The 19,725-nt window shown below is 42.5% G+C and overlaps 1 protein-coding gene across 1 annotated transcript; it reads right to left on the bottom strand.

Moving 5' to 3' along the window:
* Positions 1–2,256: 2,256 nt before the first annotated feature.
* Positions 2,257–8,692, bottom strand: LOC142524032 (uncharacterized). Its single transcript, XM_075627756.1, has 7 exons — positions 8,396–8,692; positions 7,690–8,140; positions 6,969–7,599; positions 6,482–6,802; positions 6,055–6,328; positions 5,439–5,758; positions 2,257–2,866 (listed from the first exon to the last, which is right to left on the bottom strand). Exons 1-7 carry the CDS (start codon positions 8,690–8,692, stop codon positions 2,257–2,259), a joined length of 2,904 nt encoding a protein of 967 aa, XP_075483871.1.
* Positions 8,693–19,725: the final 11,033 nt, after the last annotated feature.

Below are 19,725 nucleotides of genomic sequence, written 5' to 3'. Positions count from 1 at the left end.
ACTGTAACTCTGAAAGAAGAGGCAACCAATAGAGGACATCCTGAGCCACCAATGCACGCAGCAAAATAGAGAACATATAAATACCGACATAAATGGAGCTCCGGGCAAGAGAAACTACTGAAAGAGATCATCCAGAGCCACCATAACACTCGGTAAGATAACATAAAAGGAAGAAAATGGCGGGCAAGGAGAAGCCTGCAGTGAGCGCCTGCCAAAGAACATGGGTGGTCCACAAAAAAGCACCAACGGAGAAAGTGCTGGAGCCCACCCAGACCAAAGGAGCAAAGCATGGAGGGTGCAAGTGTCTGGGCCCACTCGCACACAACTGACAAAAGGGGAAAAATGACGATTCTCCAAAGAGACAGTACTGAACCAAGCCCATGAAGAAGGAGTCTGACTAGAGAGACACAGCGATGCAAAGGGCCGTCAGGAAAGAACCCATGAAACCACCACAGCATCCAGCAAAAACAGATACAATAACTGAGGCGACGAGCAAGGAGAACCTGCACTAAAAGCCCGCCAGGAACCAGGGATAGGCCAAAGAGGATCACCAACAGAGAAAGTGTTGAATACCACCCGGAACAAGAAATAACAAAACACAAAAAATGCAAGTGTCTGGACCCACTTGCACAAAGAAGAGGAGAGGGAAAAAACCTCCAAAAACAATAACCTGCAAGAAAAAAGTACATATATATATAACAAGATATAGAGATAGAAATAGAGCCAAAAGGAAGAAGGGGCTACAAATGGCTAAGAATATCTATATCGGAGGTATGGAAGCCCTAAACGATCAGAGGGGGCAAGGATGGAGATGTGGCTGGGTAATGAAGGTCCTAACTCTAAGCTATACCGTCTAAGGTCATGGGCCCTTGCCGCCAAAGCATCCGCCACCGAATTACCCTCCCGAAAAATATGAGAAATATGAACCATACGTTCCCTCAAGAGGACCAAAATCCGAGACACAATATGATCCAGACCCCAACAACAGCTACGAGAGCGGATGATCTGAATAGAAATCTGGGAATCAACCTCGATCCAAAGAGGGAAAAAAAAAGATCAGAGCAAAGTAGAAGACCCCTCCAAACCACCCAAAGTTCTGCCCGGATAGTAGACCCAGCTCCAATGAACTCACTGTAGGATAACAAAACCGCCCAGAATCATCACGAACTACACCTCCAATCGTAGAATCTCCAGAGTTGCCTCTAGAACTCCCATCCACATTAAGCTTAAAACAGCCCAACGGCGGCCGAAGCCAACGAACAGTCGTCATCTGATGAGATCTGTATAAACCAAATGAAATCCCCATCGATCTCGCCACATGAAAGAAGCCCAACCAATGTTTAGGCTTGACAGTACGCGCAGCATGAGCGAGACGCATGTAAGACAGGATCTGGAACTTCACCGTCTCCACAGAAATGGAGAGCTTACGGTGCTTTGCATCATTCCGAGCAGTTCAAAGAAACCACAAAACGATGAAAGGGATAAACTCCCTCACGTGGTCCCCTGGAGCCCAGACCAGATCCCTCTTCCACACACTGAGGAACAACCTAAAATCCTCAGTGTCAGGGATACGAACCCTAAAGACTGGACCAAAAAAATGCCAAACAACGCGAGCCACCGGGCTGCGAATAAAAATATGGGTGAATGTCTCAGACAGATCACAGCACTGACAACGAGACGCTAATACAAAGCCACGGCGCTGAAGCACCTAATCAACTGGGAGCCACTGATGCCAAAATCTCCAAAGAAAGAATGACATCGTAGGCCTCAACCAACTACCCCACAGGACCGAAGAATATCGGAAATCGAAGCGCGCAGACGGATCAGCTCCCAAGCGGACTTGACAGAAAAAGCACCATTAGAGCTATGAATCCATCTAGCCAAATCAGGCTCTCCCGAAAGAATCGGGACCAACACAATCTGCTCCGCAAAAGAAGGAGCAATCACTGAAGAAAGAAGATCAAAATCCCAGGCTCCCTCAGAAAGAAAATGGGAAACCCGGACCCCACGGTCACCACGAACCTCAGTCTGACTGGACAGAGGGACATCCCTAAACCAACAATCATCCCAAAAGGAAACCTCTCCAAGACCCACACGCCAGGGAATACCACTCTCCGCACGAGGCATGATCTGAAGCAAACGCCGCCAAGTGGGAGAGATAAATCCACGAGAAGAGACACAAGCTGGGTGCGCCAAGAGACAATATTTCCTCATCAAAAATTTGGCCCATAGGGAAGACCCCTGCCGTAACGGAAACTACAACTTTATTGAGAAGCTATCCACGAGATCTTTCAATCTGCGGAAGCCAAGACCTCCTTCTGCCACAGGGAGGCAAGCCCGAGACCAACGAGCCCAATGCCATTTCTTCTCCAAGGGCCTAGACCCCCATAGAAAGGAATTAAAGGCTATCTCAAGCTTCTCCAATACAGCCAACGGAGGCTGAACTACCTGAAACAAATATATCGACATTGAGAGGAGTACACTACGAATTAGGGTCATGCGGCTCGCCGAAGAAAGATTCCGAATATCCCAACCCTCAAGGCGCTTCCTAACTGACTGTAAGAGGGGCTCAAAAAGAGAGCACGTACTGTTACCCCGAAACAATGGAAATCCAAGATACTTGAGAGGCAACTGACCCTCCGTAAAACCAGTTGAACGGAGAAGCCTAGAGCGGAGGCGCGCGGAGCATCTCGGAGGCAAAATCAGAGAATTCTTGACAGCGTTAACCAGCTGTCCCGAACAATTCTCATAGTGATGGAGAGAATCTAAAAGACTCTGCATCCCACGATACCCACCATTGGCAAATATAATAATATCATCAGCATAGGCCAGATGGGAAATCAATAAATCACAACCAGAACGGTACCTGATATCAGGATAATGCAGGTGAAGACGGTCAAGGCCACGTGAAAGATATTACGCCCCTAAAATGAAAATAAGAGGGGACAATGGATCTCCCTGCCTAAGGCCCCTGGTAGAACCAAAGAACCCCGAAAAAGAGCCATTGATATTAACGAAGAAATGAAAATGAGAGATACAGGCCGAAACCAACGCCACAACCCGCTCGGAGAAACCAAAATGACGCAGAACTTCAAAAAAGAAAGGCCACTGGACCCGGTCATAGGCCTTAGCCATATCCAACTTCAAAATAACATTACCACCACGAGTGGGAAGAGTGAGACTATGAGTGAGCTCCTGAGCAAGGAGGATTGTAAGGCCCGAGATTTTATTACTGTAATCTGAGAGTAATCTGAAATGATTTATTTATTAATCGAGATGATTATAAACGGAACGGATCAGACCGGGAGAGCCGAAAGAAGATTTGACATGAGATGTAAGGAGAAGTCCTCGCGCACATGCGCGACGTGTTGGGCGCACATGCGCGAGGAAGGCAGAACCTTTCGCGCATATGCACGGGATGGGCAGAATGTTTGGCGCATATGCGCGACGTAGATGGCGCATATGCGCGAGCTGACAGAATGCTGGTTCGAACTACCGGCGCATATGCGCGACTTTGTGCGTGCATATGCGCGCAACGTGCAGAACATGCACGATGCCACTTGCCCTTGTATCATGTAGCATATGTATATATATATATACCTACATGCAAACCCTCCAGATTAAAAAGGAAAGAAACGAGGGATGAAGCTCCAAGTTCTCTCGGGTGAGAAATTGAATGTCACGTAAAATCCGTCCGTCTGTTTTTGAATCCGATTACAGTACTGAATTCCTATCGACGCAGGCTACAACTGGACGTAAATTTTGTTACGTTTAGACATGATTTGAATTTATGATATTGTCAGAATTGAATATGAATCGGATATGGTGTTTCTACTACAGTAGACATTATATAATTGAAGTCAGATTAAAGAATAGACTGTTTTTACAATTGTTATGATTTTCGAAAGATATTGATTTAGATTTGATATCAGAGTTGTGTTATTACTGATCTTAAGTGTACCGATATTAAGATTATGAATTGTATTGATACTGATTGTGAATTCTGGTAGTATCTATGTGATGTTGAGATTGACTGGGTTATCGAGACTGTATCGTTATGCCGTCGAAACATCAGTTGATTTAGATTGATCAGATTCAGTAATGATTTCGATTGTATCGTGATATCGTTGATATGAATTAGATTGTACCTTGTTCAGATATGGATCAGATTATGTATTGATTTGAGTATTGATCAGAACAAGTCTTGAATTGAGTTATATACTGATATGGTATTTATGTGACTTGTCATTGCCAGACTGGGTATGGACATATTGGAATACAAGACTTGGTCTTCATCAGACCGAGAAGAGAAAGGTATAAATTGATGTTAATTGGGAGATCGAACTTGAGTTAGATTTAACTCGAGTTTCCCTAAACCACATACTTGTATGGTATTGTTTTTATACCTTTGTATTTTAATGATTATGTTTATTCTATTGAATTAGAAGTAGAAAGCAGAGAGCTATTGAGTGAGAGTCACTGACAGAGGGGTTAGATTTTGACAGTATAGTCACTGACCCATTGCACATTGTCAGACTAGGCTTAGTCTTGATAGATACGCCAAGGCACTGGACGTTTGGTGTATCGATGTGCTTAAGATACAGACATTGTTCTTATTGTAGATTATTCGATACAGCTAGACCAAAGTCCAGAAATAAGAACGTACCGCCACCGCGACTGGTAGTAGTAGGTGGGAGACTTGTTACGTTCTTATTCACCGAGATCCCTAGATTAGAATGAGAGATGAGTCGAGTCTTAGATATCGAGACTAGAACTTGATTACAGAGTTGTATTGATTTATGTTTCGTAGATTACGATTCAGATATTATTTACAGATTGGTATTGATACATGTTGTTTGATTATGCTACATGTGATAAGATATAATTCATGCTTTTATGTTAATTCAGTTAACTGCATTGTATATATTATTTATACTGGGATTTATTCTCACCAGAGTTATCCGGCCTGTTGTCTTGTTTCTATGTGTGCATGACAACAGGTGGGACAAGATCGGGGTCAAGAAGACGATGAGAGGAGACAGATTAGAGTGGTGATTCCGGACTTATTGTAGATATGGATTTAACACTTGGAATCTAGTAGTTGAACCTTAGTCTAGTTTCATGATTATTGTACATTATTTTACTTCTATACTGAGATGTATATTAGTAAATTCTATTACGTTCCGCACTTGCATTTTAAAAAGAAAAAATTTTAGACCCTGTTTATCTGAATTGATAATTAACTCCCAAAGATGATTAAGAAGATGATTAGCGTCCGGGTCCCCACAAGGATGTTATCAGAAATCATCCGTCCCGGGACAAAGCCACTCTGGTTCAATGAAATAAGTTTCTCCGCTACAACCCTCAAGCGAGAGTACAATAACTTAGAAATAATCTTATTAGTAACATTACACAGACTGATCGGACGGAAATCCGACCAAGCATGTGCACCCTCGGCTTTTGGGATCAAAGTAATTGTGGTGGCAGTAAAACTATGAGGCATAGGAGAGCCTCGGAAAAAATCTAAAACCGCATCCAACACATCCTGATGAACGATCTCCCAGCAATGCTGAAAAAACGCCGAAGAGAAACCATTAGGGCCAGCCACACTATCAGGAGAAATGGAGAAAACAGTTGCACGTACCTCCTCTAAAGAGGGGATAACAGCAATCTCATTATTCTCCTCATCAGAAATCACCGAAGTAAAGCCCGAAAAATCAGGACGATCAAGCACAAAGGTATCCCCGATAAGCAAATTCTGAAAAAACGAGGCACCCGACTGCTAAATCAACTCAGGAGACGTTAGGTAAACCCCATTCTCCCATATGCGGAAAATCTTATTCGCCACATGCTTCTTCTTAACCATGTTATGAAAGAGTTTGGTGTTCCGCTCACCATCCTCTAGCCAGTTGCATGCAAATTTTTGTTTCCAAAAGTCCGCCTCCATGGCGGTGATACGAGCAAGATCCACATTACGATAAGACAGAGCAGTCCAATTCGACTCAAAAGGATCGGCCTCATATGCAATCTCAGCAAAACGAACAGCACTCTCACCTCAGTGAGTTTATCAAAGATGTTACCAAAAACATCCCGATTCCACCACTTCAGATGATGCTTCAGCTGTTTCAATTTGACAAAAAGGCGTGACATGCCAATCAGACTGCAAGGTAAATTCCAATTGAGCCTAACAGTCTGCAAAAAACCATGATGCCGAAGCCACATACGCTGGAAGCGGAACGAGCTAGGCCCACGGGCAAAAACCGGAGTGTTAACCAAAAGCGAACAGTGGTCAGAGACCGTTCGACTAAGATGTTCAACTCTAATAGAGCTGAAATGATCACCCCAATCAACCGAAACTAACACTCTATCCAACCGCTTCCAGATGGTCTTATTCGTCCAAGTGAACGAAGACCCCTCAAAACCAGCATCAATCAAACCAGAATCCATAATGAAAGTGTTGAACTCCTCCATGGGTAGCAACCTACCACCACGGGTGCCCAGACACTCAGATGAATCACGGAAAACATTGAAATCCCCACCAACCATCCAAGGACCCAGAACAGGCTTGACATGAAGCAGGGATGTCCAGAGATCCCGACGCTCAATGTAATCACATATGGCATAAACAAAAGAACAAAAACCAGATGTGGGTAAAGAAGGAGCAGAAACCTTGATGTGAAGGAACTGAGCATGATCAAGGACACACTCAGCCTGGACATCAGCAGCAAAAAACACCCAAATGTGGCCAGAAAGATTCGAAATGACTTGAGAAAACCAAGACGATGAGTCATGAATCTCTGATCTAAATTGATCATCGGCTCCAAAACAGTCAAAACCTTAATCTGTTTCTACTTATCAAAAGCATGAAGCCTCTGTTGGGACTCCGAACCCCGAAGCCCTCGGATATTCCAGATTAGGAAATTCATGATTAACGGGCAGCAGAGATGCCCGATCGCTTCCTAAGCGACCTAGGGAGATCATCCCTCCCCTTCTTTTTCTTAACATCTGGCATATCTGAATCCAGTACGCCGTCCTCAGACGCACGGCCATCACCCGGCTCAGAATGTTTATCAAAACCCTGGTCATGATCCTCAACAAACCTCTCACGGGCAACCCTCTCACAAGCAGGAGAACCCTGCCTATCAACCAGCTGAACAAACAAAGAGGACACATCGTCAGGGGACGGAGGATCAGAAGGGATTGAGTGACAACTATGATTCTCCAAACAAATCACGGGTTCAGTAAACACCGTGTCAATACCAGCATGCGGAGACCCCAAAACCTCCGCACAATCTTCAAAAGGAATGACATCATCCTCCTCCGAATCCTTAGCCCCAGACTGGGATGACACACCACCTAATTCCAACGGGGAAACTGCAACGGTGGGTGAACTCAAACCTACATGATCCATACCCACGGATGGGGCTTGCTCCAAAGAAGCACCCCTGGTGATAACAACACCCACATCCCCCAAGTGGGGCACAAAATCAGAGGTGGTACCAACTAACGCACTAGTATCAAAAAGCTGCGCTTCCTTCTGCCAAGGAGAAAGTACATCAAAAGCATTCGAAGTACTCTTCGACTGTGAAAGAACCTGCCCTAGAGGGGGAATAGCAGCGGGTGGAACTCGACGCACTTGCCGTCTCCTTCTACGACGCTTAGGACCAACAAAAGTCTAAGCATTGGGACCTTGAGGACCCTGAACTTCACCAGAAATGACACCCTCATGGGGTGACTGACCCGAAGCAGCCGTCTGTGACGGAGGGACTGGACCAAAAGACTTAGCCTTGATCGGCCAGGGATTCTTGCCACGTGAGTAACAAACACTCGTCGCATGTCCCAGCATTTTGCAATCAGTGCAATAGGCCGGGATCCTCTCATACACAACCTCAATCTCTTGAAGGTGATCACCCCAGCCCACCCAAATGTGCTTGACGGGAGGCTCCAACACATTAATTTCCACACACACACGAGCAAAGGCCCCACGAGACACCTCAGCTGTGTGGTCATCAATTTTGATAGGCTTACCCAAGAGCTTGGCAATAGCACAAAGACTTTTTTTACTCATATAAATGAAATGGTAATTCCGGAAGTCAAGCCCAAACAGGGGCAACTGGCGACTCCGCCTGAAACTTGAACTCTGGGGTCCATTTAGAAAAACGGATACCAAGAGATCCAACCATCATATTACCATGCGCCCAAAGGAGTGCATAATCCTCTTCACAAGTGAGAGTAATGACCATGAAACCCCGGGGTAAAATTTAAAATTGAACGGTCTGACCAAACCCACTTTGTCAAAGGCAGCAAATATCATTGAATTGGGGACCACAGACCGATTCCCAGAAATTTTACCCAACAATGCAAATTTAAATGGCTCAATAAGGGAATAAATTACCTTATCTGGGAATAGAATACCCAGTTTTCCATCCAAATAAGAAGGCTCAAGCATCTCTTCCATCGAATTGAGAACATCATCAAAGCTATTCTTCATCGTACGAGGAGACAGGGAAGCTAAAACATCCTTAAAAGACACATGAGGTGTAACAACAACTTTCGGACCTACGTTGACCGCAGAAGCACCATGTTTGACTGCCGAGTTGACTCGCTGCCCTCGGCTGTGTGACTCATCCGAGTTGCCTCGGACATTACCAATCGGAGCAACACCGAGGGCCGGTGACGTAGCGGTAAACATGTGTGGGGACCCGGACGCTAATTCGATTCTTAATCATCTTTGGGACTAATTACTCAATTATAATAAACAGGGTCTAATTTTTTTTTTAAAATACAAAGCGGAAACGTTATGTAAATCAATCTGACTTACATATTAAATATAAACATACAAGTCCTGTATTGTCTACAATAATCCAACTAGGTTCAACTACATATCAGTGCTGACTCCTAATTTATTTCTGAGCCCGGATCTCCACGCTATCTAGTCCAGCCTCGTTCTCTTCTTGACCCTGATCCTGTCCCACCTGTTGTCATGCACACATACAAATAAGACAACAGCCGGATAACTCCGGTGAGAATTACATTCCCAGTATAAATCATGTATACATGCAATCATATAAACAATATAAAAACATATACAGATATTCATAACATGTACCATAATCAGGAACATAAATCAACATCAATCAATGAATCAATATCCGTAACTCATAAACTCAGACTAGACTCAATCCTAGTCTAGGGATCCCGATTCCCAGACGTTGGCATTCCATATCAATCACCAGTAATAGAAGAAACTCCAATTCTATCCACGTTGATATGGTATCGATCACCAGTAATAGAAGAAACTCCAATTCTATCCACATCGTTTGCCAATCGTCCAGTGCCCTATACGTGATGGACATTGGCACTTTCGCCAATTTACTATCTTGTGACATCGTGCAATATGCCCGTGGCGATCCCGCCACTATCAGGTACTTCTGTCACAAGATCACTCGACTAATACCTGCTTTCTATACATTCATAGAACAAGCATATCCAGTCAAATCAATGAACATAATAATAAGAAGTATGTGATTTAGGGAAACTCAAGTATATCATACTATACTCGAGTCGATCTCCCGGTACCACATTGACTTATACCTTTTTCTTCTCGGTCTAACGAAGACGAAGTCTGAAACTCAGCTCTGTCCATCTTCAGTCTGACTCTGTCGAAGTCTGGGACTCACTGCCTATCTATATCAATCTAGCAATAACAATATCGAATATACTGTAGTAATGTATAACTCAATTCAAGACATAATCTGATCGATATCACGACACCATAATACAATCTCAATCAATACTGAATCTGATCAATATCAATTCACTGATGTTTCGACGGCATAACGGTACCATATAAATATACCATGCAATATAAATCAACAGATATCAATTCCTGTAACTCATACTCGATAACAATACAAATCTGATATCAAATCTCAACCAATTCGACTTCGAAAATCATAACAAATACATACACAGTCTGTTCGTCGATCTGACTTCAATTATATAATGTCTAATATCGCAAGAACAATATATATGAATTCTATTCGATTATGGAAATATCATAATTTCAAGATATATCGAAACGTAGCAAAACTTACTTTCGTGTGAAGCCGCTAACACGAAGATTACAGAAATATACTTAGATCAGAATTCTGACGGGCGGATCTTGCGTAACATTCAAATTCTCGCACGTAAAGAACTTAGAGCTCTTCCCTTCGGTTTCCCTTCTTTCTTCTATGTGATAATCAAGTTTGTATGTATATATATATATCAAATCGCATGCCAATGAAACGTGGCTGATTTTTAATTTGCATGTCTCGCGCATATACGCGCCTAAGCCCCGCTCATATGCGCCGAAAGCTCTATCCGGAAATCAGCTACTGGACTGCTCGCGCATATGCGTTCACATAAGTCACGCATATGCGCGAGACCGAATGTCTCGTGCATTCTACCACTCGCGCATATGCGCGACTTCATCCCGCGCATGTGCGCCCAACTCTCTGCCTACCTCGCGCATGTGCGCGGCTCACGTCGCGCATGTGTGCGCAATGTTCTGTTATAGCTCCTTGGCTACTGGACACCTCGCGCATATGCGCGCCCTCACGCCGCGCATATGCGCGGGGTCTTCTGCCCGAATCGCGCATGTGTGCGCATTAGGTCGCGCATATGCGCGAATAGCACCTCCCTCACATATTTTCGCGTCTTTCCCGGCCTAATCCATTCCATCTATATTTACATCAATTAATCCATAAATCATTTCAGATTAATCTCCGATTACAATAAATAAAATCCCGGGCATTACATTTCTCCCCCCCTAAGATTCGATTTCGTCCCCGAAATCACAGGCAATCAAATCAGATAAAGAAAGAAATGTATAATAGAGGTTAATCAGAAAACACATTACAACGCAACAATTCTGAAATTTCAGTCTCATATCAGATTTTGTTTCTCAAATAGTTTCTTCAGTATCATAACGCCTCCATTGAACTTTCACAAACCGAATAGTCTTCTTTGATACCCTGACGACTTTACTGTATGTTTAACAGCAGAATAGTCTTCATTCTGGATTATTCTTCTTTCGTGAATCTCTAACTCCAATCTGGAATATTAATGCAAGAAGTATAATCTCATAATACAACTTGAAGTAATTCTGATAGAATCGATCTCAAAACATTGGCTATACAACATCCGTATATACCAATTACCGACTCATAACAAATCAATATTATCCTCTATTATCAAATCCGGTACTCCCAGTCAAGGTTACATTCAGTTGTTCCAGTTTTAAATATCAACAGTCATCATCCGACGTTGACATATTCAGTCTATTTATTTTGAGTTGTCTTCATTTTCCTCTGAATCAGTTTCAATTTCTTTTTCATATCTCTGATTCCATCCAATCCAATCTCAGGTATCTCGGAGATATTATTCATATACGAAGAAAATCTACCGTTCTCACTGTACAATACCTGGACTGAAGCTATTTCAATACTCATCTGATTGTCGTACATTCATTCACAAAGTGACAACACACCGTCTCAACTAGTGCTAAAATCCAGCACTACAGTTCCTGGATATCCTCCAGTTTCCAGGATAGTTGCTCCAACTATCTGTCGATCTATAGACGATAAGTGAAAGAGTTTATTGTATACTCTGCCAAAAGTAAAAAATCAAACGAAATTCACAGTTTGATATAATCAACTTTGGCATTCAGTACAATCTATCCTCTTTTCTGACATAAATCTCCATCGACTGGTCATATCCGTAAGTCTTCATGTACAAATAATATATGCAAATTCACGCAATCTATTAATAACAATCACATCGCATCACAATCTTGACAAGATTTCGGTGGTTTCATTATGAAATCTATAGAAATGTACTCCCATTTCTATTCAAGAATCGATAATCTATATAACCAACCTCCTGGTTTCTATTTTTCTGTCTTCATCTGTCGACGATGCATACATTTCAGTACAAACTCTGCTACAACATATCTCCTCTGTTTATATCAAAACTGTCTTTTTGAATAATCATACATTTTCTGTCACCAGAATAAATACTGAATCGACTACCGTGCGCTTCTGCCTATATCTGTCATTTCAGATTCAAAATATTCAGCACAAACAAGTCGATTATTCACATATAATACAGTATTACCTACCTGATATTCTGATTGACACCCTGTTCTGACTATCGAATCAAGTTCTGAATAGTCTGATCAAACTTCTAAACTGCTGTAATTTTCAAAATCAGCTCTGATTCGGCTGGAACTGTATATAATCTCAACGGTTCCCAATAATCTGTATCACATCTTCGACTTTGTTTAGATCAACTGCTATATCACTTTCGAATGTAATGTCCCCCAACCAATATACTCTGTCTCAAATATTGTTTTAGAACAATACAATTCTCAAGCAATTTCAAAACAACAGTCATATACAATAATCTGTTAAACTCAAGCAAGAAAATAAAGAAGTTTCTGACATCGGTATCATTCTCAGCCACTGATCACTGCCTCAGCTGTGCTAATATCAATCGGTATACCATATTCGGATATCACATACTCGGAATACAATCTGTTTCAATCAAGATTCATATCTGAACAATTTCTGTATACAACAATTTCAGTTCTCAGATCCTTCAATACAAGATATTCGATTTAGTCAGTCATATGCCACGAGTATATCACAAAATATCATAGATAAACGGCATAAAATCATCAGAATACCTCTGAATACCGGATTCATCAACCCATAATCAGAACTGAAGTATTTTACAGAGAAACACACAATCAGATGTAACTTTCGATCAGTAAATCTTCTAACTGATAATTATCTTCAATTCAATCAGTATCATTCTGTAAGGAGTTCTAAAATAAAACCAATACCTAGTATCAATTCAAGGCGGAATTCACTCTCTCTGATATAAGGCAAATCCGGAATTTCATCTAGAAAGACTTTATCATTTCTCCTGCTACTGACAAATCAGCTCATGGTATATTCATTTTCAGTAATCAACTGAATGCATAAGGAATAACTCCATTCCTTTCGATAATCATCGAATCATAATTAATACGGAAATCAAAGGAATTCAAAATCGAAAATCCTTACCGTACATTATTCATTCTTCGGCCATTTCAAGTCCGAATCTTACCATCTCCTGGTAAGAATCTACAATAGCTCTGTACTTGTTCAATATATTCATATCAATAATGCTGCCAGAATCAGACAATACAAGTACAACACAATCTAACTCAATCTCATTCTCACTTCACTGCAGTATACGATATTTACAGAATTCACTGGTATCAATCTTTCCCCCAAAAGATAAAGAAATCAATACTACAGTATATACAGACCCAATAGAATAAAGCATATGTCAATGCAATTCATACAGAATCATGTATAAGATGTACGAGAATCTCCCCAATACATATGGAACAAAATCATAAAAGAACAGATACCTGTCACTACATCATCAAGTGCATCTTGGATCTGTTCCTCGGTCACTACCACCAGACGCCTCTGCTCCCTGGAATCTTCGGGAACCTCTCTGTGGACATACTCTCGCAAAATGTCATGACTGTCGGCAGATACGGCAACTACCAAAAACTCCTTGGCATTGCTCATTGGGATGTCTTCCTCCGCAAGTCCTGCAATAAACTCCAGTATAACTCGGGCTAGAACCACTGGAGCTAGATGAACCTCTCGGTCCGCTCCCTAATTTCTTAAACTGTTTCTTTCGAGCTTTCAACAAATCTGGCTTCCCACTTGCACTGCCACTATCAAGTCTGAGAGGGGATTGCTGTGTCTGGGGTCGGATCACATCCAACCTCTCTCGTTGTCGACTCAAACTTGCCTCAACTCTCTTTGATTTATTCAAAGCATCACCAAAATGCTGGGGTCGCTCTACCTTTACCAAGGAAGATATCTCACCATTCAATCCGTTGATGAACTGATCCGCTACAGCTTCATCATTCCCAGCTATAAGAGGAGCAAAACGTAATAAAGTAGGGAATTTAGCAACATATTCTTCAATATTCAGTTGGCCCTATTTTAAATTATCAAACTCTGCTTTCTTGTCCTCTCGGTACGAAACTGAGAAATATTTTCGATAGAATTCCGCTCTAAAGATTTCCCACGTAATTATCGTACCACGCTGTTCTAATACTCTTTTGGTTGTAATCCACCAACTCCTTGCGACGTCGTGTAACTGGTTGGGCACTAGTTTAATTCTCCGTTCGTCTGGATACTCAAGTGAATCAAACAATATCTCTATATCATCTAACCAATACTCACAATCATCAGATGTCTCAGTACCTCTCAGAATTGGCGGTTGAAATGACTGAAACTGTTTCAACTGTATTTCCATCGGAGTTTCTGACACATCTATCTGATCAGTCGAAGTACTACCTCTTTCTGGAATTCTTTGAGGAGGTATACCTGATTACCACAAGAGTTAGTATCACATGAGATAAATCAATCTCAGTCCCTTTATGATCAGCTTACCTTCTGATCAAGAATTGGTTCTGATCCATTTTCAAATAATACACATTACCAAATCAACTCAGATATTCAGGTAACATGTATCTTCCAAAAAAGTAAAACATACTGCAATATTAACATATACAATGTAATTCAACATTATAATAAATCACATGCAAGCAATCACATGCAAGGAAAGAAAACACATTCTACCCCGCTCACTAGCTTCTATCTCAGTCTCAAGAACCTACAGTTCTAGAACCTATTGTTCTGGAACCTAAAGCTCTGATACCACCTGTTGTGGGGACCCAGACGCTAATTCGATCCTTAATCATCTTTGGGACTAATTACTCAATTATAATAAACATGGTCTAAATTTTTTTTTTAAAATACAAAGCGGAAACGTTATGTAAATCAATCTGACTTACATATTAAATATAAATATACAAGTCCTGTATTGTCTACAATAATCCAACTAGGTTCAACTACATATCAGTGCTGACTCCTAATTTATTTCTGAGCCCGGATCTCCACGCTATCTAGTCCAGCCTCGTTCTCTTCTTGATCCTGATCATGTCCCACCTGTTGTCATGCACACATACAAACAAGACAACAGCCGGATAACTCCGGTGAGAATTGCATTCCCAGTGTAAATCATGTATACATGCAATCATATAAACAATATAAAAGCATATACAGATATTCATAACATGTATCAAAATCAGAACATGAATCAAATATTCGTAGCATGTATCATAATCCGAAACATGAATTAATATCAACAATAACCCTTACTCTAAACATGCACCATAATCAGGAACATAAATCAACATCAATCAATGAATCAATATCCGTAACTCTTAAACTCAGACTAGACTCAATCCTAGTCTAGGGATCCCGATTCCCAGACGTTGGCATTCCATATCAATCACCAGTAATAGAAGAAACTCCAATTCTATCCACATTGATATGGTATCGATCACTAGTAATAGAAGAAACTCCAATTCTATCCACATTGTTTGCCAATCGTTCAGTGCCCTATACATGATGGACATTGGCACTTTCGCCAATTTAATATCTTGTGACATCGTGTAATGTGCCCGTGGCGATCCCGCCAATATCAGGTACTTCTGTCACAAGATCACTCGACTAATACCTGCTTTCTATACATTCATAGAACAAGCATATCCAGTCAAATCAATGAATATAATAATAAGAAGTATGTGATTTAGGGAAACTCAAGTATATCATACTATACTCGAGTCGATCTCCCGGTACCACATTGACTTATACCTTTCTCTTCTCGGTCTGACGAAGACGAAGTCTCAAACTCAACTCTGTCCATCTTCAGTCCGACTCTGTCGAAGTTTTGGACTCACTGCCTATCTATATCAATCTGACAATAACAATATCGAATATACTGTATTAATGTATAACTCAATTCAAGACATAATCTGATCGATATCACGACACCATAATACAATCTCAATCAATACTGAATCTGATAAATATCAATTCACTGATGTTTCGACGGCATAACGGTACCATATAAATATACCACGCAATATAAATCAACAGATGTCAATTCCTGTAACTCATACTTGATAACAATACAAACCTGATATCAAATCTCAGCCAATTCGGCTCCGAAAATCATAACAAATACATACACAGTCTGTTCTTCGATCTGACTTCAATTATATAATGTCTGATATCGCAAGAACAATATATATGAATTCTATTCGATTATGGAAATATCATAATTTCAAGACATATCGAAACGTAGCAAAACTTGCGTCCGTGTGAAGCCGCTAACACGAAGATTACAGAAATATACTTAGATCAGAATTCTGACGGGCGGATCTTGCGTAACATTCAAATTCTCGCACGTAAAAACTTAGAGCTCTTCCCTTCGGTTTCTCTTCTTTCTTCTATGTGATAGTCAAGTTCGTATGTATATATATATATATAAAATCGCATGCCAATGAAACGTGGCTGATTTTTAATCTGCATGTCTCGCGCATATGCGCGCCTAAGCCCCGCGCATATGCGCCGGAAGCTCTATCCGAAAATCAGCTACTGGACTGCTCGCGCATATGCGCGCACATAAGTCGCGCATATGCGCGAGACCTACTGTCTCGTGCATTCTACCACTCGCGCATATGCGCGACTTCACCCCGCGCATGTGCGCCCAACTCTCTGCCTACCTCGCGCATGTGCGTGGCTCACGTTGCGCATGTGCGCGCAATGTTCTGTTATAGCTCCTTGGCTACTGGACACCTCACGCATATGCGCGCCCTCACACCGAGCATATGTGCGGGGTCTTCTGCCCGAATCGCGCATGTGTGCGCACTAGGTCGCGCATATGCGCGAATAGCACCTCCCTCGCACATATTTTCGCGTCTTTCTCGGCCTAATCCATTCCATTTATATTTACATCAATTAATCCATAAATCATTTCAGATTATTCTCCGATTACAATAAATAAAATCCCGGACATTACAACATGAAACCGGTGTCAGAACCAGCAGAACCAGGCGGCGGAGGGCTGAACTCGGAGAAAACAGTAGCCGGAAAAGGGGAGGAAATCGGAATTTGGGCGTTTCCGATTTCCAAGCTAGTACCTGAAATTGAAGGTACCGAGATGTTGCTCATGATAGGGGGAGTAAACGCCATGGAGGAATTGAGAAAAGGAGGAGCGACGCCGGAGGAATTGAGCAAAAAATCCGTCGCAATAGGTGAACAGTGACTAAAAATCGTAGATCTGAAATTGCCGTCGCATACAAATGGCGTTGGGGGTGATACCAGAGGCAAAGTGATCGTCTGGTTGAGAGGATTCAAGATCGGTGTTCCATTAGCAGCGAGGTTGCTAGAGATGGCCGGAATTTGAATAAAACCAGACGGTGTACGCATGAACAGTGCCGCCGAAGAAGAAAACAAAGAAATCGGCGGCTGTGGTTGATAATCCGGTCGCACATGGGTACCATTGGAAAGCTGACAAAAAACCGATTCAGGGGAAGTACCTCCGATGCTCGGAGAAGCAGCGGCCACCGGCGACGAAGAAGAAAGAAAAACAGGCGTAATTTCGATCGGAAAATTGAGGCAGTTGCCGGAGTCCGATCGGTCTGAAATTTTAGTATGTTGATCGGCGAGGGGAGGCGGTTCTAATGGAAGCGGTTTCCGACCAGGATCCGACGGCGGTGACATGGCGGTGGTTTGGGCGTGAATAGTGTCAAATTGTGGTATTTTTGGAATTTTTTTTCTTGAGAGCGTTCGTCAGCTTTAGGGTTTAGGGTCTGGGGTCGGGGGTCAGGTCTGGGGTCAGAGGTCGGGGGTCCGGGTTCCGGGGTTTGGGGTGGGGTTTGGGGTTTAGGGTTGAGGGTTTGGGGTTTGGGATTCGGGTTTCGGGTTTAGGGTTTAGGGTTTTTTTTAATTATTTTTTTTGGTTCGGGGTTCGGGTTTCGGGTTTAGGGTTTAGGGTTTTTGGGGTTTAGGGTTTAGGGGGTTGGGGGTTTGGGGTTTGGGGTTTAGGGTTTAGGGGTTAGGGTTTAGGGTTTTTGTTTAGGGTTTGGGGTTTGGGGTTTAGGGTTTTTTTTTTTTAGATAAAACACCGCCGGAAGCGGGGGGTTTAGGGTTTTTTTTTTTTTTTTCCGGATGGGTTTAGGGTTTAGGGTTTTGGGTTTAGGGTTTAGGGTTTTTTTTTTTTTTTAATTTTTTTTTTCATAAAACACCTCCGAAAGCGGGGGGGTTAGGCGGACCCCTAGGGTTTAGGGTTTTTTTTTTTTTTTTTTTTTTTTTTTTTTCCGGAAAACACCGCCGGAAGCGGGGGGGTTAGGCAGACCCCTACCTGTATATATCCACAAAATAAAAAGTAACATCAGAAAGAAAACCTAAAAGAGGAGGGGGACTATACCAAGACCTCCTCAAAAAGGCTAAAGCAGTAGAAACATAAATGCAAAGTAGCCTAGGGACCTAAATACAAAAGCAAAAAAACCCTAGACTACGACCAAAAGTGCGCCAAAAACTAATCAAATACGAGCAGCGCTAAGAGTCAACACGTCGAGGAAGACCAAATGATAACTGGGAGATGAGTGCGGTATCCAAGAAGAAACTCTCATCTCTGAGCCATCACCCTGAAGAATCCAATCTGTCAAAACGACTCTAATCTGAGACCGGATAACTGTATGAATCCCGGCAGTCAAAATAAGAGCTGGCCAGGAAATCACTGTACAATGACGATAAAAGGGAAAAATGAAGATCGCAATCCAGCCAGAACAAAAAAGATCCAGCATCTGAAGTATGAATCTGACGAAGGTATCATAACAATGAAGAGGATCGTCCGGAAATAATCCCTGGAACCACCACGACATCCAGTAAACTCCTGTAAAAGAACTGATACGGCGGGCAAGGAGAGCCTGCAGTAAACGCCCGCCAGGGACCAGAAATAGACCAAAGAGAAGCACAAATAGAGATAGCGCTCCAGTGAATATGAGAGGGCCAAGAAAAACACCAATAGGGATAGTGCAAGAGCCCACACAATCCCGAGGAGACCAAACATGTAGTGTGCGAGTGTCTGTGCCCACTCACACCAGACTGGCAAACCGGGGAAAAAGAGAAACCCCCAACAGAACAGTACCTGCAAAGAAAAAATAAAGATATACATATAGATAGACTGAAGAAATGGATCCAAGTGAAGGAAAGGGCTGCAAACAGCTAAGAACATCTATATCTCAGGTAGGGGAGTCCGGAGGTATCCGAACGTACAAGTATGGAAATGTGCCTAGGGAGGGAGGGACCTAACTCTAAGGTAAAGTGCCTAAGGGTATGGGCCCTCGCCGCCAATGCATCTGCCACCGAATTACCCTCCCGGAATATATGCGAAATATGAACAGACCGCCCCCTCAAAAGGACCAGAATCCTGGATACAATGTGATCAAGACCCCAGCAACATCGACGGGAACGAATGAGCTGAATAGAAGTCAGAGAATCAAGCTCGATCCAAAGAGGGAAAAAAGAATGATCATAACAAAGGAGAAGACCCCTCCAAACCGTCCAAAGCTCAGCCCGGAGAGAAGACCCAGCTCCGATGAACTCGCTGAATGAGAGCACAACCCTCCCGGAATCATCCCGAACAACGCCACCAGCAGAGGAGTCCCCAGATGTACCACGCGAGCTCCCATCCACATTAAGCTTGAAACACCCGGACGGCGGTCGCAGCCAGCGAACATCGCGTCCTATG

Source organism: Primulina tabacum, chromosome 14 (genome assembly GCF_025594145.1).
Source record: "Primulina tabacum isolate GXHZ01 chromosome 14, ASM2559414v2, whole genome shotgun sequence".
Taxonomy (NCBI): domain Eukaryota; kingdom Viridiplantae; phylum Streptophyta; class Magnoliopsida; order Lamiales; family Gesneriaceae; genus Primulina; species Primulina tabacum.
Note: the sequence above shows the minus strand (reverse complement) of the source record. Positions and strands in the feature narration are given on the sequence as shown.